Consider the following 21,227-nt stretch of genomic DNA (forward strand, 5'->3'; position numbering starts at 1 on the left):
TGATGATAACTGATTGTGGTTCATCACACATCTCACAGGCTGGAGGGGCATAAACTGAGGTGTCTCTCTCAGCAAAGTTCAGTCTCATTCTTCTTTTTATTCAGTCTTCCAGAATGAGCATTTCGGATGAGGCATCTCTTTTTATTTGTCTTCTTACGTAATAATCATTAGCATTGTGTATTACCCTCTGCAAGCCAACCTGCACATAACTTTAATTGACTCTTCTGTCACTGATATGTAAAAAGCAACTGATTACCTAGCTCAGATAGTAGACTTGAGAATTTTTTTACATTAAGAGTATTCTCTTGAACTTTTGGTCAATCAGTCCCAATTGGACCTTACTGTGTTTGCTCATTGTGATGGTAAGTACTAGACCAGGAAAAGAAACTAAAAATTTGGTGCTCACTATTTTCTACTAGCAGATACATTCCTAGGTCATTGCTAAAGGTAGTATTGGCCTGCTCATGCAAAAAGTAGCAACATACTTCTTACCTGTCCATTTTGCCCTACAAGTTACATAGAGGCAAGTGCAGGTGTAAATATTCCAGCTTTAGGCCATGCTGATCTTTCTATGCTCTTGAGTTTGCAGAAAATACGAATTTGTGTGAAAAAGGGTGTGATGCAGAAATTATTAGCTGTTTCTTTGCAGATGTGCAGGATCCATTTAAGGTTATGTTTGCGGCAAGCAGAGAGTTTGGACCTGAAGGTGATGCTGTCTGTTATGTGGGCAGAACAGAAGACCACGTTAGGTAGGCTGTTAAGATCTCAGCCTCAATTCAGATGAGTTATTTCCAGAAAGCCTGTCACAGTTTTGAAGACACAACATTAGCATCAGCAGGTCTTTGGGGTGTAATTGATGATTTGCAGTCTTTCAGCAGCACATTAGAACCCAGAAAATGCCTACTTCAAGGTGACTTCTTAAATGCATTGTAGTCCTTCTTTAAGAAGAGTTTGATGAATCTCAGCTCCTCCTCCTGTTTCACAAGCCACCTTGTTGCTCTTGTTCTCTGAAAGGGGGATTCTCCCTTTCCACATGCTTCCTGGGCTTTAGCACAGCAGTTACCTGATTTCAGCTCTTCTCATACAGGAGCTCCTACTAGGGCTGAAATTGTTCTATGGCAGGTGAGAAGCCTACAGAAAGCTATTTAGAAGGTAATTTCATGAGACAGGTAATTTAAATTATGCCATGGAAAATCTTTGAAGGATGAATTCTAAGGGTGAATTTTTAACATACCTTATCTCAGACAGACAGTTTTCCCATGGTTCTTCCTAGACAGCTCCAGGACTCTTGCGGAGTGTCAGCACAGAGCAGTGCTGTTGCTGACAAGAAAACCTGCGGTAGACCTCAAAACAAAGCTTTGCGTGGACTCAGTGAAATTTTTTGAGCAGGACTTTGAATTTGAGCTGTTGAGTTTTCATAAAGGAGTGAGGGCCTTGCAAATCAGCAAATGAGCAGTGCCTTTACTGAGTGGCAGGAGCAGCTGTCTCACAGCATTTGCTGCTGGAAGAAGAGACCTGAGCTGTGCAATTCTGAAGGTGTGAGGGGGGATGAGTGTAGGGGTGGTAGGTGGGATGGAAACAGGAGGGACATTATAGGTTACCCTAGCAATACCCTGTGCAGGACACTTGCTTTGTGTTGCCAGGGGCTTCTCTGGGTAGAGGATTCTTCCCAAAGCTTAGTGATTGACAAGCAGTGTAAGTGAGTGTCCTTTACTCCTGAAAAAAAAAATAGAAACCTCAAAAACTTCATCATTGCTATTCCCAATCATTGGGGTTACTACTTAAGCAACCCCAAAGCCTCCTTGGCTATTTCCATGTGGAGATGCCTTTCAATTTAGAAACATGAGAGTTATTACACAAAGTATGCCTCATGGATGTGACCTTTTCCAATCCTCCCACTCTATAACCAATGGAGTTGGTCACTCTCCAGTTCTGCCTTCCCTCTGAGAAAAGCACACTGTTGCTGTAAGACACATGGAAAGAGGTTAAGGTATCTTTCTGTAAAGTACTTGATGGAATAGGATTGGGTGGATTTCGCCCGAGTTTCAGAGAAAGCCACAGAGAGAGGGGACATAATGTTGAATCTGCTTTGCTGTGCTCTGGGGAAACTTTTTGCTCCTATTTACCAATGAGGTGGCCCAAGTGCATTGGTTTACACTTCTCTAAATATCCTGGCTTGTTTTTAGCAGCAAAAGGACACCTGTGGCTGCAAAACTGGCATTTTGCAAATACACAGTGAGATTCAGCCATGGTCATAGCCATCTAATTTCAGCCAGTTGCTTCCCTTCCCTTCCCTTCCCTTCCCTTCCCTTCCCTTCCCTTCCCTTCCTCCAGTTTTGTTTTGTCCAGTTTTGTTTTGTTTTATTTTATTTTATTTATTTCTGTGGAGGCTTTTTTTGTTGTTGTTCATTTATTTTCTTGCTTGCTTTTTACTTTCATTTCCTCTGTGCCTGCACACAACCTACTTGCACTGTGCCATGTCTGTAGGGAGGAGTGTTGTGGGACATCCTGTCTGCTCAGAGCTGGGAGAAAGGAGTCTGCAGATGGGTGCAAGGTTTTTTAATTCTGGTTTCTTTATACTTAAAAGCTGTAAGATTTAAACAAAAAACAGACCCACCAGCCAGAATCTGGGCGTTTCCTGCAGAAGCAGAAGGAATTCTCTTGGAACAATCCTGTATTTCATTATTATGTTCATCTATTCATCTGACACAAAATGGCAGTGGGCAGAAAGATGCTGAGATGTGCCAAGAGGTATCCACTTACCCAGCACACATAGCAGGAGGTGATCTGATCTGCCTGAACAGACCTTCAGCCAGCAACAGAAAGTAGGGCCACCTGACAAACAACATAAAAAAGGAAAAAAAGAATAGTGTGACATTAAGGACATTAATGTGGTTGTGAAAAGTTGTACAGTACAAGATTGCAGTGGTTCCTGAGCAGTTCTCCCTTTACAGTGTTTGACACCAAGAAGCCAATTGCAGTAATCTTTCCTAATCACTAGCTTCTGGTTTCTCCTTTCTTTGTACATTTCTTTAACTCCTGTTTTACTCTTGTTCTCCCCCCTGTCCTCTCTCTCCCTGCCTTCCATAGCACATTTCCCTGCAGAGCAGCCCAGCTGTTTCTCAGCCCCCACTGGCTCCAGGCTGTAAGGGAGAGGGGTCACAGATCTGCTTTGAAGCATCACCATGGGGCTTCGCAACTGCATCAGGGGAGGAAATTGCTGCCTCCTCCAGCTCAGCAGAATTGGAGGCAAGCTTGGGCTGTGCTCCACATCAGGTTTTACCACACAAGGAGATAACGAAGCATAATGGAAGGGAAGGTGTTGAGATAGGGAGGAAAGTACATTGTTTTGAGACTGTCCTTTCCCTTGCTCTTCCCATGAAAGCTGATAGATCTCTTATTATAGTTTAGTGCTTCTCTCTGGCTGCTACCTGTTATAGGACATTAAGGGCTAAAAGGAATTTTTGAGACAGGATGTTTCAGTGATAAGTAGAACATGGGAGGATGCACAGGAACGTCAGAGATAATAAATTGAGTAATGAAATAAAATGTTTAGAGTCTTAACAGGAGATGAACTTATTGTCTGCCTGTGCATTTATAATCCACCCATAATGAAATTCCAATGGCAGTTAAAACTCCTCATGGCTTCTTTGTTCTGAGAGACTATGAAGGTAAGACAAAACTGCAGCAATGCCTGGGAAGGATGTGAGGGATCATCTGCATATAAGAAAACAGTGCCTTCTTTTTGTTAAGAACTGTCATGTGGAATGTGCTTAATTGTTATAAGCATCAGTAGGATTACCAGAAATCAAATTTCCTGGTGTGTTGGTGTCCATGGGTACCTGCCCCTCTTTGAGCTCTAGCATGAGCTATTTTGAGTTTCCATCCTGTGTTTTTTTTATGCAGTTGCACATCCTTGGTTTTCTCTGTGCACAGTTATTTGATGAAAACCTCTCACTGCAACAGGAGTTTCTCAGTGTTCAAACTCTAATGCTGGACAGCAAAGTAAGGCATTTGAGAAGGTGCAAAGAGACCATGAAATCAACGCATTCTCTGGAAATCTCTGTTTATCAACTAAATGCTTAGTGATACTATTACTAGACTTACCTACAGTTTTCATAGTTAGCAGTGAGTAGAGATATGTGGAACAAATGAGATAGTTCAGAGCTGATATCCCAAGATGCACAGAATACTTTAAGAAGGTGCTTTTATTAATTTATCTCTCGGGGATTTTAAAAATTTGGGAAACTTTGTTGTTTTAAATTCAAGCCCAGATGGCTAACATAGCAGTTAATGATAACAGAAATTCTTGTTGTTTTCTTCTTGAATAGAATTTATGGAACATTTTCATTCTTATCTGTAGTTGAGATAAAACAATTTTGAGGATTTTGGATTTTCTTTCCACATGAAAATATTCATCCTCATTTTCTTACCAGAAGTTCTAAAGTAATTATTGTAAAATGCATTGTATTTCTTCCTCTCATCTGCAGTAAGATACAGCTATTCTTCTCACTGTAAAAAAACAATCTTTTAATAGACAAGATAGTTTAAAAAAAACCTCAATAAATTCAAAATATTCATATAATATTTGAGGTGCAGTTCATGCTTTTTGTGGTTTAAAAGAATGGGTTATGGAACAGTTCTGGAACAGTTTAGTTCTGCGTGGTTGAAAATGTGTGTGTATCCATACCCAGAGAAAATTATCACTCCTCTTTTGGATGGGAACCAATAGGTTATTATTACCATTGACACTGGTGTGGGGGGAAAGCGGGCAAAGCTGAGAGAATTTTCAGCTTCCACACTGTGTGCTTTCCAGCCTCTTTTGCTGTAATTTAACTTGTTGAGAACAGCACAGGGGGGCATCCCATTGTTTTCGGTGCACAGAATTGAGATCTAGGAAGGCACAAGTATTCTAGATCATAGTATCTTGCATAAAATGCCAAACATGAACTATTGTGTTTGCCCACATGTTTTCTGAGCACAGCTTTTAGGTTAGATTTGGATGTGAGATTCAAATTTCCTAACATTCAGAAATGGTAAATTATGAAGCTGAGTTTGTGCTGAGAAGTGGTATGTTTTTAATTTGACTTATGCCTGGATGTTTGCAAGTGATTTTTCATTTCCTTTTATCACTTTTATTCCTGGCATGATTTCTAGCGAGGAAGCGGGAATGTGAGCCTCTTAGCAGGGAAGGTCATGTAGGCAAAATTACAGGTATGGCTGAAAAGTAAGGAGGTGTACATCTGTATGCACATTATGTGCAACATCTGTGAAGTGTTTATGTCAAGAGCCATTCAAGCCCTGTTATTCAGAAGGATTAAATGAGTGCTTCAAGACTAAGTGCAAGTGCTCAGTTATATTTCTGCATGTGACTGTGAAGGCCAGGTTAAGAGCACATATTTGTTTCAGTGAAGTGGAAGAGGTTATGCACCTCTTTAGTGCACATATAGATGAAGTGTTAGTGAGCTTTGTAAAGAAGAATGAAGTTCATGGAGTTATTATAGTTTGCTTGTGAATGCCAGATGTTGGAGACGTGTGTGCATGCATGCTGGTGCGTCTGTTGTATGGGTGATGGTATACACACATGTGACGACTGTGTGGTGTAGGTGTTATTACTCTCAAGTTCATAACTTCAGCAGGTGTAAATCAGGGTGGCTCAATGGAAGTCAACGAAGTACACCAGTGTGCATTTCCTGGAGTCATTATGTGTGAGTGTACGATGGGATTTGGACATGTGGTATTGCAGTTGGCAAAGTGTGTCAAGATGTGACTTTGGGAGACTGGACTGAGGACAGTCAAAGAGAAGAGGAAAATCCAAGCCACAAATGTACAGCCAAGAGGCATGGATGTTGAAGGAAAAGGAAAGGGAAGATTATATGAACATAGACTTATTCTCCATGTTGAACACCAGTTTTGTGCTATTCTTTCCCCATGGAAGTATGTGGAAGCTGTGGGATTTTAGGACATTAGTCTTTTATGTAATTCAGTTACCTGTAATATTTGCATTAGCAGATCATGCAGTCCAACAGGAGCACATCTGCAGAGTGAAGTGGTTGGTGTTCAAGACCTGATGTCCATGCTGTATGGCTTTAGAAGAAAGTTAATGTACATTGTATTTTGTGGGTTGGATGAGAATAAGCAGTTGATGCTTTGGGTACTTCTGGAGGGCCACTTTTGGTTTAGACTCACCCAGAAGAAACTAGTTGCATGTGCTACCATAATCCTCCATGAAGTGAACTGAAGGGTAGTGACTGTGGATGATAAGGCAATTGCTTCAAAATCACTCTTCTAAGATGAACTGAAACATAGTATAGGCAAACACTCCCAGTATGGCAATAGACTGTTAAAAAAGCCTTGGTCTTCTTTTCTTTTTTTTGACCCTCTGGTGTTCTGTATCTTTAGTGCTTGTGCATAGTAATCATACATAAATGAGAGTAATTATGGACATTTATGTTCTTAAAAGAACGTATGTTCTGAAAAAAAAGTTTATTTCATTCCTAAAACTTGTTCTGCCTCTGTTTTTAACTCTTGCATTTTTTCAACAACTTTTATGAACGAAATTCTTGAAAGCCATGGAGTGCACAGTTCCTGTTCTCTCCTATGTTTTGAGGAGGTTGATTGCCCTCAAAAGGCTTAACTAGGAGGTAATAACCCCCTCTGAACAGGTGATGTTCTTTAGTGCTACATCTCAAGGTTTTTCTCTGCCACCGAGCCCCTGATGCAGTGGCACTGGGGTAAGCCTGAAGAATGTCTCAACCATTACCTTGTGTTCTGGCTCTATAGAAGTTCACACTCATTGTTGGGCCACATCAACAGATTTGCCTGACACATTGGGCATGAGCATGAGGCTTGGGTTTATCTGTTCCTCCTCCTTCCTCTTCTTAACTCTCAGTTGGGCTGAAGAAGAACATAGCTCAGTACTTCTGTCTTCTGCTGTACATGAAAGGGAAATCTCCAACTACAGAGTTTCCTTACATCTGAACACAGTATCAAGAATTGCATGCAATTATTTTGACTGGTCAAATTGCACAGTATGAAAATTATCTGTTACTCTGTGGTCTCTTTCAGCGTTCCCTTCCCTGCCTTCTGCCAACTACAGGTGCCTCCATTTGTCTTTCAGCTCATCATTGCAGTGATTTTATTAGAAGTTCTTAAACATCAGTATCTGGTAGCACACCCTGGATATGAAGTGAAGCATTGGCTTTTGCAGATTTTAAAGCTTTTACAACTTTAAACTACTTTTGAATAACCTCATCCTCACAAGCACTGTTCACTTTTGCAGAATATCTAATTATTTTTGGGACATTAGGATAATTGTTTCAAATTAATGTGAGATGCCTTCTTGGATGTAGCTGAAGGTGACGTTCTGTTTTAGGGTTGGCACGTGTATGTCAGACTTCAAATTAAATTGGTTTTGTATGATGCAGTTGCCTTTCACAATGTAGGCTGGATTGAAGGCCCTAATACATTATTTTAATATCTGTCCACCATAGTCTCATAATGCAATGCTGTAACCTGTTCAGCCTCTGCCACTGTTGTCCTATCCCTGTTTTATCACATACTTTTACAAATATTTTTAATGTTTATTGCTGGCTGTTGAAATGCTAGAGCTCAGCACTGCGCTCTGTTTTTTTCTGGAGAAACTTCTCTCTCAACCCTTCTCACAAGACTGCATAGTACAAAGGAGAAAAATTGTCTGGTTTGAATGCAAGTCTGTTCCACATGAAGCAAATGGAAGGAGGAATATATTTATCACTTTTGAAAAATACCCCAGGCTCATTGTGAGTGGTTTAGTGGAAACATATGGTCACCCTGTAAAAGTGATCAAAACAGCAAACAGAATGCTAGGTTGCAAAAAATATCCTGGTAGAAAATATTATAATTTCTGCTATGTGGGTCAGGGCAGATCACTGACTAAAGCTAAATACATTTTTAAGAACCAATCTCATAGACATATATATACCTGTCTCTCTGTGTGTATATAATAAAGAGAGACGAGATTCAGAGAGTAGGCAATTAAAATATTTGGAGCCTTGGAAGTGCTTTCTTATGAATAAAATATTTGAAGATTTGTATTACAGTTGATAAATTTATATACAGGACATTAACTGCAGTAGGGGAGATAGAATCAGAAAGGGAATCAGAAAGGGATGTGTGAGTGGGTCAGTGGATGAAAGAAAGTTTGAATAAGAAGCATATAAATGAAAAAATTGAGTTTAATCAATTATTGAACAGTTACGAATTCAAAATCAGCCAAGAGAACTAGTCTGATAAGTACTGTTTTCCCAAAGTAAAATTGTAGATTGTGAATCTACACAAAAGCAAAGAATTTGGTCTCAAAACTTCAGCTGAGTTGGAGTAAGCTATTTATTTATCTTGCCAAAATCACTTCCACGGATGTTTCCTAATGATTATCTTCTGACAGGAAATACACGAAACACATGGAGTGGTATTTATCTCATTATAACACTACAGCAAATGGTCACTCAAACATGAACAGACAGGTGTCGTTGTAAGTGAAAAAGGACACTTTCTCTTCTGTGCATAATCACACTGTGGAACTTACTGCCATACGACCACAGTGCCAATTAATCTGTGGGAGTCAGGAAAGGTTTGGACATCTCTCATGAAGATGCCAGCTGGCTCCCTGATACTGCTGTCATGATAATCATCATGGCATAGGGAAACATATGTAATGTCTCTCCCTGTGGTTTGCAGGCCACCAACTATCTTCAGCTTGCAAATATTTAAAATGTTAGTCTTCATTTGTCTGAGAAGTGTTCCTATCTGCAAAAAGAGGGAAAAGCTTTATGGACTTTATAGTCTGGTCTCTGAGAGAATAGATATCTCTGCAGCACTAGTCCTGCATGCTGACTGCATCCTGAGTTGATTAAGTTTCCTTTATATATATATGTATATATCTGCATATATCTGCATACATATATATGTGTATGGCCATCAGAGAGAAGTCCAAGCCACAGAATCCAGAGACAGTCTGTACCAGAGCTTGTTCCTGTTCCTACCAGGGAAGGGCCAGCCACAAGGCTAGGATCTGGTTTTGTACTCCTGCACAATTTGAGGTTACTTAGAGCCAAAATTTTGGTTTAGTTTGGTTTCTAAATATTTGTTGTATGGTTTTATTTGTAAGAACAATGTCTCTATGTTTACGGAACACAGCATATATCTAATACGTGGTATCTTACTTTTTTAAGTTTCTCCAGCTTTCAAGTGTGTTTCCACTCTTTAATTTTACACAAACTCTTGGACATTGGCCAGACAAGTTCTCTGGAGTCTGTAAAGTTCCGGATCTTGGCCAGATTAAAGTTGTCATCAATTTTACCTCCTTCTTTAAATAACATCCCACTTTCTCCCTAGTACTTCTCATATTTTTGAAAGTTAGCATTCTCTGTGTTCTCCTGGATTTTACTGAGTTTTACACTCTTTTATTTTATCTGTTTATTTAATCAAATCTTAGTTTTTGTGTACTCTTTCTAAACCATTTCCATTTTGAATATGGCCTTTCTGAATGTTTGCTACTGAGTTGTCTTTCTTTTGCAGTCTAAGGCAATGCTGAGTGACAGCTGCAAAGAGTTTCCCTGGGGACTTTTAGGAATCTCTTGGATCCTTCTATACTAAATTTCAAATTACGTTTTCCTTAAGATACTGAAGAGCCAAGTTACTTTTTGTTTCCTGAAAGACAAGAATATGACATCAAATAAAAAGTCCAAGTTTTGTTACTTACTGATATTTTTTCTTCTGAAAGTTGATTACCAGAAATCTTTTATTGAGAATGTTTATGAAATACCTTTAAGCAAACAAGTTGCCTCAATCCAGAGATGAGAGGGCCTATAAGACAGTCTTCTGTTTGGCAGCTGTTCAATGAGATATTTTTGGTTGTGATAGTTCAATTGATCTAAAGCGCAGACTGATGAGCTGTGGACAGTTTTCTTAAGATAATTAGTTTGGATTAAATATGAAGTCCACAAAGAAATCATGTGCTGTGGAATTACTCTGAACACTCTTGTCCACCTAGCTTACACTTCTGTAATTAGAATTTGTATTTGCCAAGGATAAATTCAGAGCCCAGCGGTCAGCATCTCCATCCTTAGATGATGTAGCTTGAAACTGGAGCTGAACTCTTGAATATCTCCTTCTATTTTATTAAGTTGGTCCTAAAGAGTGTGGGGGCAAAATATGTAAGTTCTCTTCATCTGTGTAGTTTAAAAAAAAACAATGAATTGTGAGGTTAAAAATCACTTCAAAGATTAACTGTAACTGATGTTCTTTTTCCTGGATGGAGTTAACTTTTGAGATTGAACTCTTGAGGTTAAGTATACTAGCAAACTCCAGCTGCTTTATACATCTTTGCCAAAACTGAGAAGCCACAAACCCAATCTAACTTGCTGGTTAAACCAGGTTTACAACTGTTTTCCTTTGCTGGAGTGGAAAAGAGCAGTTGGAGCATACCAGTGAATCAGAATGATTTTTTTCTTTGCTGAGGTTTTTATTCCTTTTTTAAATCTTATATGAAATAAGCCAAGGCAGAAGCAGTCAGTTCTTGGCATTGGACAGGCAAGTTGATGCAAGACTTGCATTTAGAGCCAAAGCCACTGTGTTTTTGCTGTTGTATTTGCTTTTATATTCTTCTACCAGTTGTGTTTGCCATATATATGAGAAATAATTCCCTATCATATTGGCCTTGTAGTTAGTCTTTATTTTGATACAAATAACCATCAGTTTGAGTGTATTTCACAGGCTTTTGTGATTCAAGGAATCTTATGAAAATGTCTTTTAAAATTATGATTTAGATGAATGAAGAAAATTTTGTGGGTCAAGTACCAGAGAAGTTTTTCACTTCAGAGTCATCTTGTCTCCCATGGTTTTCATTTGTCACCATACTGGGGTGCTTTATTTACCTATGAGGGCTCCTTCTATTTTATTAAGTTGATCCATGTAGTTAGAGGTAAATGTTGGTGATACATCAGTAGAGATTGAAACCTCCTGCCAGTATTCTGTTATGTTTTGTGCTGTGTGACAGATGGCAGCAAAGGGGCAGTCTGACAGAATGGCGTCTGACATGGGAGCGAGGATGAGGAAAAGGTTACTGAATTCCTCTGTGGGGAAAAAGTTGTACCCATTGACATTAATCAGTGTTTGCTGAATGTTTATGGGGACCAAACAGTGGATGTGAGCACAGTGAGGCAGTGAGTGGTGCATTTCAGCAGTGGTGACAGTGACAGTATGTTACCTCTGCTGGTGCAGATTTTGATGAGCATGGCATGCAGGCTCTTGTTCATCATTGGCAAAAATGCATATGTTGAAAGATAGTGTTTTGTAGCTGACAGTTTGCTCTGTCAAACAGTGTTATTGTTCATTTTTAATGAAAACAAATAGGAGGCATTGTGTTTAGAGTGACCAGTTACACAATAGTTTCCCATCTATGAAAGTTTCCCATCTTGTCTTTAATTTTTCCTTTTTGAGTTTTGCTGATGTTAATGCCATTTTGCTTTTCTCTGGTTTCATAAAAAGTTCTGGAAATTAGTTGTTTTAACACTTCTTTATGCTGTTTGAGATTTTAATGTAACATTTGTGATGATGAAGTTCTGGGTTTAGACATGCTTATACTGCCCTAAGACTAGAAAATCTTGAAACTGATTTCAACCTGTGGTCACTAATGTAATAAAAAATTGATATTATCAGTAATAAATATTACAAATTCTAGCATGAAATTATTATGGGGCCTAATGCTCAGAGAAAGCACAGTAAGTATGGTAGAGGAATGCAAAAGAGTTCACGGGAATAATACAATACATAAGGATATCTGCAGAATTATCTTTGTATGATTTGATCATATGTTTAAAATCACCTGGAAATGCTCAGAAGTCTTTGCTTGAAGCAAAGGCAATTGCTGGATCAGCTGCGTTTTATGGCTTTCTAATCTCAATGGCTTTGCTGAACCTCAGCTTGATTCACCTCTGCTTTCTTGCTGCCTTTGCTGCTGCAGAACATCCTGTGTAATTTTGAAGTTCCTAGAGGTTTTGTTCAGTTTCTGTGTACGTAGTAGTTATCAGGGAGAAAACAGCTGTATATCTGAAGTCGTTGCATCAGCAGCCATGGCTAGCCAAACTCTACTCTTCCAGTCTGTTTAGTCTTAGTATGTTTCTGTGTTTTCACTTACATAGGACTTGGCAGTTTGTATCTGGATTCCAGTAATGTCATACTTCCATATGCATAGTTCTATGCAGCTGTGGGGTGGCAGCAGCACATGCAAAAGCAAGGCTCTATGCTTATTTCAGCAGCGTTCACAGAAAAGAGTGGCAACCGCCGAGTTTTCTCTGAATATGCATATCCAGGATTGTGTACTATCTTTGTAAACTGTAGACTTTGATTGCCAGCAAATCCACTGTAAGAGTGAAGGAAGAATCACCTGTTGCACTAAATGTTCACAAACTAAAAAAAAAAATTGAAAAAAAAAAAAGAATAATCCAAAAAAAACCAAACAAAAAACAAGCCAAAAAAGCCCCAACAGCTTGTAACAGCTGCCGCAGAGAAATCTTTATGCTAATGGAATCTGACAGAATCTACATCAGATATCTACACATAAATTTGAAAAAAATAAAAGAGAAAAGAAAGAAAGAGACTAAGACTTCTGGGTATCTGGGTAGGTGGTGTTTTATGTATACAAGCTTTTTGTACTTACTCTCACTCCTGTATTTTATATCCTTTGATACCTTGGAGTAAAACATTTGTTGAATGCACAAGCTTATTGATATGGTCAAGGGCTAAATGGAACTCTTTCTGTTTGAGTGGTTAAACATGGAACTTAGTGTTCCTGCTGTGTACAAGCTGCAGAGAAAATTCTGCTGAAGGTGCATGCATGAAGTTGCTTAGAAAATTGATGTATTTCAATGTCTCGCATTCCAGTCTCTTGTATCAGACTGATGAAAATGTAGGGAATAATAGACTGCTTAGCTGTAGAAATAAGGCAGTCAATCACATCTTGTTTTTATGTATAAGAGTGTTCTGATCCCAGGACACATAGTGTTGGTGCAGGAAGCTGGCTGTAGTTACTGACCATCATCCTGGGCCATTCAGTGAGGATGCTGACCTCAGAGTCACTATGCTTGAGAAAATGGTGTTTTTTAATTCCTGTCTGCAAAAAAGAAGCCTGGAAATTTGTGGATCAAAAGAAATCATGTGCTGAGGTTTCCCAGGTTGAACTGGAATTAGCGGGAATGGGAAAAGGATTAAGAAAGAAAAGTCTGAACTTGCTCAATATTCCTTGATAATCTCAATAATGACCACTGTATGCCTAGAAATTCTGAGTGTTACTTCTCCAAGTGATCCTGTAGTTTTCTTGATAGACTCAAAGTTGCTGAAAGGGCTAAGACATTTCCTTTCCTCTAGCACTATGAAAGTGTATGAGCTGGATGTGTGGTTAGCGTGGTGACAAAGGATAATAGGAAGCCATGCAACAGGGCAATAGAAAGGGAACAACCTTTCACACAGTGGCAGTAAGATGGCTATATTTCAAGACTTGAGTTATTTTGAATGCTTCTGAAATCCATGGATCTTCTCTCTAAACTTCTTAGTAGCATCCCACTAGAAAGTTTCAAGATCCTTGGAATACAATTCCTGCAAGAACCAGTTTCTTTTTGATAGATTAGGCCAAGTCTCACTTTCAAAAATACATTCTAGCAAGAGAAAAACAGAACTCTTTCAATTGCCGATTGCCCAGCTAAGCCAAAAGTGGCAGATTGCAACCTTAACACGGCATTGGAGAACAAGAGTTCCTGTGACAGTAAAGAAATCTTGTAAAGGTAAGGAATCTTGTCTTGTCCCTTAGAAGCTAGAATAAACTATTAGAAACATCCTTAGGACTTCTTCTGTTTGTCCTTTAGTTGGACGCAATATTTAATATCAGCCACAATCTCTTCTTCAAGACATTCACAGGCATGTTTTTTTTTTTTTGTTTGTTTGTTTGTTTGAGCTTTAGGATCTATTCCCTAGTTCCCTTCTGCTTACACCAACGTAATATAGAAATAATGTATTCAAGCTTACTGAAGTTGCATCACACTAAAATTGATGCTTGGAGTAAACAAAGCTACCAGTGTGAATGTCAGAAGAAAATTCAGGTATTCTTCCTGTCCAGTTTTATTATAAGAGCAGCAGAAGGGCTTGAGCTGTGCTAGCTGCCAGCAGCCATAAAGTATCAAGATTAGTTTGCTCTGCATTTGTCTTAGGCTGCTTACATGCAGATGTCAATATCTGCCCCTTCATTAATCCAGAATCCTAACATATGTGGAGAACTCCTATTAAAATCCACATGATCTTATAAAGCTGGATGTCAATTTAGATGATTTTTATTTATTAGATACACTTAACTTACCCTGAATTCCTTGGGTCTGGAATGAACTTTGTGTCTGCAGTGGGATGGCACCATTCAGAAGAGCTTAGCTCAAGGAAAGCTGAGGAGAAAAATCAAAAATTCGTGTCAATACCTACCAAAACTGAACCAAGCAGTCACACTCCAGACTCCCTCTCTTCCATTTCCAAAACTGGAGGAAAGAGAAGCTCTTAAATGTTAAATGTTAAAAATGTTAAATGTTCTGAGCATTTAACTTGTAATACTGTAGGTCATGTTTCACTGAACAGTATAATTTGAACTAAGATAGTTTTTTTCTGTACTATGTGGTACTGCATGGTTGGGTAGATGCTAGCATATCACTGATCAGTGAATTCCTTTTGCAGTTATTGATTTGTGCCAGCATGGCAATTTATGTTCAAGGATGTGGTTCTACTTCCATGTCCACCATTGTCAAAATCCCCCAAAGCTCTGCTGAAGTCAGTTTAGTGATATTGGCATAAAATCTGTAAGTGGGCTTAAGCCAATGATGTTTAATTTTTTCATGTTATGAAATTCCAGCTAATTCCCACGGTTCTCTGAGACTCCATTCACACACCCATTTTGAAAGGCTGTCCAGAAAATGCTGAAATGATGCTGGAACAGTGTCTACCCATGTGCCATCTGTTGGCCGTTAACTATACTTCTTCAGGGGACATGCAGTTTCTAAGTGCCTGAACCAGAAAGATGATGCGTCCTAAAATACTCCATCTGTATGCAAACCCTCAGATTAATACCTCATGCAAGGAGAAGGACTCTATAATGAAAGCTTTTCCCTCCATCCCACCCTCACAAATATTTACTTGTCCCAGAGCAGTTTACCTTCACTTTTTTTAGGAACTCACAGAATATGTAAGACTATTGGTTAATGGTTCATCTCATGAGTAGGTATACAGATTGGTCTTAAAACGATGTGAGAAGCATGATCTTGCTTATCCTTAAAGGATAAAGCAATTAAGCATTATTACAAAAGCAAATGATGCATATTCAGGCTTATGCCCTCCAGACCTGTGAAGAGGAATCATTTGAACTAGGGGAAGTAGCTTTGCTCCTGCATCACTGGGCTTCTTATGCAGGCACCAAATGTGTTAAGCTCTCTGTAATTTCACATTGATTCTCTAGCTTGCTGTCACCGAATCCCAGCAGGTTACCTCATATTATCTTGAATTAGACTGTGTCTATGATACCAGTGTTAGGTGGAATACTGGTCTCACGTAGTAGTCATTGGTTTGTGCTATTCATTTGGATAGATAGATCTGTTGTAGTTTCAGCCCAGCTTGGATGTCAGTGGGAGACATAGAGGACGAAATATTCAAAATGGTTTGGAAACAGTACATGCAAAACCTTTTCAATGTCCTACAGAATTTCTACATTATACATGCATATTGCCTAAATGCTGTCCAAGTTTACTGTGTCCTTCAAACAAGTTTATTATCCAATCCACTTAGAGTTCTCCTAGAAAACAAAGGCTTCCTGGTGGCACTTGGGCTGTGAGTTTCTCAAATGCTACCAGCCAAACTGTTTGTTTCCATTCCATTGCAGTAGTAAAAGTTTTCCAGAATGTTTCTGTGGGGGTGGTGGTTCTGCAGGTGACATCTGCACTCCCAGCCTCTTCTTCACTATGACTTTCTGCACTGATGTGCAGGTATCCAGGAGATACTGTCTCAGAGACAGTTTAAAACTGAAAATTAGCCTCATGACCTCAGAGGTACTAAAGAGTCTTTAGCACTTGTTGATATGGAAATAAATTTAGCTGTGGTGATTTGATGATGTGAAGACCACATTTTAAACACAGATTTTACTTCCTATCTCCTTAAGTTTCTATATAATAGCTGTTCTATTCTCTCACTGGCATGCGTGCATTTAGGTGATCAATGCAGACTATGTATGGTATTGATTTCTTCTTGTCTTTGAAATCTATAGAGCTCTTCTTGATCCATTGGACTGAGCACTTCACATCCATTTACTGCTAACTCAGTCGTCTATTTAATACTTGTGTCAATTTGTTAAAACTCAGATTCTAAATGTAAACACATTGCTTATAGAATGAACTCTGAATTATTTTGTTGTAATGTGGGTGTACACTCTGCTGCAATGAAATACTATTATTTGCAAATTTCACCTTAGCCCATTGTATGAAAGCTTGGACCACATACATATTATGTATCTATCTAATGTACAAGAGATATTTTGGCAAAGACGAGGCTACATGGCTCAACATGCCAGTTCGCAATTTTAAGCTACTCCAAGCTCAATTTTTTGTTTGCTTTCTTTCATTTTTTATTGGCAAGTTTATTTTTCCTCCTTAAAGTGAGATGGTTGTCTCAAGTGGTGTTTTATGCAGTTCTCTTCATCTGCTTTCCTTTGTAACATATTCCATACGTTTACTATCTTCCCTTTTTGCTGTTAAGTAGCCTAGAGCATTTTCCTCACCAAAAGCTGCGTAATTATTTTCCCAGGAAACATCATTATTCCAAAAAAAAAAAAAAAAAAAAAAAGTTATAGAAACAAATAAAACACATTGCCAAAATGGTACTGCTAAATAGCAAAAAACAAAATGCTCATTATTTTTGATGACAGGGATATTGAAAAGAAAAAACATTGTTTAAAAATAACCAATTCTTCAATAGTTTTGTGGGAGGATGTTCAATTAAATGGAATGTAGTTTTCCATTGAGCTCATTTAATCTTGGATTGAAACTATGGGTTCAAATATTATTATTCTTTTTTTCATTTCATTTTTTTTTCATTTCACTTTTTTTCATCTATATTTTGTGTTCCATTCCTGGCATTGCAGTGATGTTTGTTACTATTTATATTTTACGTTGAGGGCTTTTTGTAAAGCTTTACAAGAATGCCAGATGTTACATTGGAAGCTCAAAGATCAAAATCAGATCACAAATCATGACGTACCATGTACCAAAAATCCAGTTGCATCACTCTTCATCACTTCCTCTATTGGCTTTCCTTTTTTTTTTTTTTTTTTAACTAAATAGTGGGTAGAACTGCAATGTCTTACCTGGTATGTTTACTTTGCAGACTCAGAACAGAGCACTGGGTCAGACACAGAGGTGTTGGCAGAAAGAACATCCTGCTCTTTTGGCTCCCATTCTGACCTTACATCTGGTGGATCGGGTCCTCAGCCTCCTCCACCTTCATCCATGGAAGAGATCCAAGTAGAACTGCAGTGTGCTGACCTCTGGAAAAGATTTCATGACATTGGGACAGAGATGATCATCACAAAAGCAGGCAGGTAAGATACCTCTGACTTTCTGTGTAGTTAAAAAAAATCAGAACAAAACAAATAAACAACCATTTTCTTTCACGAAAAGCCCATAAATATCTGAGGGAAGAAATGTAAATGATTGTCAGATTTTCACAGCTGCATTTCCCACAAGCTTTATGAAGTTTGATAAAGTGATTCCATATTTCTGCCTGAATCAGTGGCTCCAAAGGGTAAATGGCAACTGTAGGAAGCAGTTGATGGTAGTCCTTCCTAACAGCAAATAAATTAAGAAATGATCCTTTTGTTGCTGGCTGCACTGAATTTGAGACGAGTTATGAATTTGGGGATGAGCCGTTAGAATTTCAAGTTCTGTTAGCACTTCATGACCCAGCTGATTTAATCTTATGCTATAATCTATAGTCTAGTTTAAACTTACCTTTACTATGAAATAATGTATTTCTGCAATTCTGAGTAGATAAATTCTAATGATTTCTTCTATTAATGAAAAGCAGGTTTAGTGTTTACCTCTGCTATTGCAAATGATTTCATGTCAGCTTGGCTAGGAAGAGTCACTAATAGCCAGATTAAAAACAAAAACAAACAAAAAAAACCCACGCTGAAACTCACTCTGCCTTCCTGTTCTTTGAGCGTCTCATTCCTGTCTATTGTTAAAACAATGGCTAGAAATCTGTTCACCAAAGCACAACCTGAAATTAGCTGCAAATCTCTAGATGTCACAAGGTATTAAATATTCTAACCTTTTAGGCACGCTTGTGATAATATAATTTTCCTTTCCTCCACTTAAGGATATTTTAATTGCGATTAATATTGCTGTTAGGGAAATCAGCACCATGGACAGGGCTGTCCAACGGGAGAGAACCGCGCGGCTGTTTCTGCACCTACCGCAGAAACGTGGAGGGCAAGTTTTCCATAATTCTTTTTCTCTTTTTCTTTTCTTTTTTTCTTTTTTTTTTTTTTTCCTTTTTTTTTTTTTTTAAATTTTCTTGAAGTGTGGGGAAGGAGTTCATTCATTCTTTTATGATAAATGGAGGGAATAGGCTTAAACAGCAGCACAGCAAAATGAGCAGAGCTTGTTGATATGAAGATCACATTTCTGAATTAAGTAGTTGAACTCTCTGGGAACTCAAATGACTGCACGGTAATTACAGCGTCTTTAGAAAATAAAAAAATCAGTCAAAAAGTTGCAACATCATAGCCACTGCAATTTCACAAATTGTTTAACACTTGTTCTCACAGAAGCCTGGGGAATTTTGGCAGAGGTTCTAGAGAAGAACGTTTTCATGGAAAAAAAACAAACAAACCAAAAATAGGCTGAAATGTTTGGATCTGTAAAAAAAAAAAAAAAAAAAAAAAAAAAAAAAAAAAGAGGAATCAGAGCTAACAGAGGTGTTAAAAAAGACAGAAACACTAACTTTATTTAAGTCATCCAAACTGATATGTATTTATATATATATTTTTTTAGAGAATAGATGCAGGAAAGCCTGTAAGAGATGTAAGAAATATTTCTCAGATTTAATATCTGTAAACCACAAATGGCATTATCAAGTGGCAAGTTAGAGAATACTTGCAAGCTCCAGTCTTGACAGTTCTTCCACTAACAAAAACTGATGGACCACAGTGCAAACATACAGCTACATACCAAGCAAACCATGCATTCTTTATAATTTTAAATCATATTCTTTATCTTTGAAAGATGATGTGTATTGTTCCCTTAGTTTTTGTAGTCATCAAGCTCATCATTGACTGTACCCACAAAATCTATGTAGCTGCAAATCTCTATGTAGGCCACTCCAAATGTAGTACCTCCTACTTATTTCCCTGGAAACTACAACAGATACAAAGAATACAATAACACAATTTGATAATGACAAAATTGTTTTTCAACACTGCCCATCATTAGCTGTGCATTTTCACAAGAAATAAGCAAGACCCTGCATGTCATAGGGACCGTAAAAATCAGCAATAGCAAAGGTGACACATCGTTTCACGGATGCTGTGATGACTCTGTTGCTAGGAAAATGTTGCCCATCTTTCACTGGCCTGAATAGATGGAATTCAGAAGGCATCAAATGTGAATTATACTGTGAGTGTAGTAGGACAGTCCCACCAAGACTGACAATATATTCCGTGAACTTCAGACTGGTATGGGCCTGGCAATGTCATGTTACAAGAGAAAGGCTGTCTTCTTTTCTGGCCTGACTCTGGAAGTTTGACCTTTCAGCTTTGTCAGTGGCACAATGTAGCAGTCAGTGATGGATACAAGGAAATCCAGAAGCCTCACCCCTTTCCTAACCCAAAAGACAGTGCACACCACTTTACCCACTGAAGGCTGTATCTTGAACTTTTTCTTCCATGGGGAATTTACGTTGCCACTCCGTGGACTGCAGTTTTTACTTTATCTTGTAGTTGTGATACCACACCTTGTCACTGATAATGATGTGATCCATAAATCTGCCACCTTCAGCCTCATAGGAGTGTTCAATAGAGACATATTTGCATAAGATGTTCTTTCTGTTCTTGTGTGAGCATTCACGAGACCCACCTGCCACAAACTTTGTTATATTCCAACACTGCCACCATCATTTCCAATGCACTGAAATAGATATTCAGCTCCATACACAGTTCCCTGACTGTATTCTGCTGATTTGTGAGGATGAGCTGATTGAGTTGCTCTTCATTTTGTGGTGAGACAGCTGTGTGTGGCTGTTCAGAACACAGTTTGTCTTTCTCATCACCATTGCCGCAGCTGAAACAAACCACTCACTGCCTGACTGTTCTCACATCCTCTATTTTGTCTCCATAAGCCTTCAGCAAACACTGATAAATGTCAGTGGGTACAATTTTTTTTCTTCATGGATGAATTCAATGACTCATCTTTGCTTCATCTTCGTTTCCATGTCAGATACCATTTTGCCAGACTGCCTCTCGTCCGCCATCTGTCACACTGCAACAAAACATAATGAGATATTGGCACAAAAGTCCAATATAGACTACCACGTCACCAACCTTCTCCTCTGACATCATAGGCCAACATAATAAAACAGGAGGCATTGCTTTCAGAGCAGTCTTCATGTATAGCTACTAAACGTACATGTCTTTACCATTTAATGTTATCTCCAGTAGTAATATTAACAGTATTGGAGGAGATTTTTTTTTGCTGACCACATTTTAAAGTTAACCATTGCAAAGCATAAAGAAGATCTGGTCAATTTGTTTACCTAGGACATCTGTTTACTGTGACAGTTCTTACAGATTTGAAGAAATATACTAGTTAAATATTTAATGTTTTTGATTAGACATTCCCTTTTTCAGAGAGGATGTGCCTGAGATAGATGAGAACTGAATTGTAATTCTTCACATGGGTTCCATGATATATTGTGCATCCCATAGATTAGATAGCATGATTTCTGACAAAGAGAGACATGAATTGTTATTATCTGCTGAGGATTACCAATTACTTATTGAATTTGAGAGATGTACAGCTTCCTTCTCCAGGGAAGACTGTTCTCCTTTTTGTCAGTTTTCCTCCGGAAACCATATTTGAATCCTGCAAGGCCTTCTTGTTTTGGAAGCCCTT

At 38.4% G+C, this 21,227-nt stretch overlaps 1 protein-coding gene across 1 annotated transcript in view; it reads left to right on the top strand.

Annotated features, from left to right (window-relative positions):
* TBX15 (T-box transcription factor 15) overlaps positions 1 to 21,227 on the top strand; it is an 87,387-nt gene that overhangs the window by 35,324 nt on the left and 30,836 nt on the right. Inside the window, exon 2 of the mRNA XM_042810566.1 lies at positions 17,443 to 17,656. Coding sequence (XP_042666500.1) covers positions 17,443 to 17,656 — 214 coding nt within the window. The remainder of the gene's footprint in view (positions 1 to 17,442; positions 17,657 to 21,227) is intronic.

The sequence above is a fragment of the Centrocercus urophasianus genome, unplaced genomic scaffold (assembly GCF_019232065.1).
Source record: "Centrocercus urophasianus isolate 14NV4802_14NV808 unplaced genomic scaffold, USGS_Curo_1.0 seq_12, whole genome shotgun sequence".
Lineage (NCBI taxonomy): Eukaryota > Metazoa > Chordata > Aves > Galliformes > Phasianidae > Centrocercus > Centrocercus urophasianus.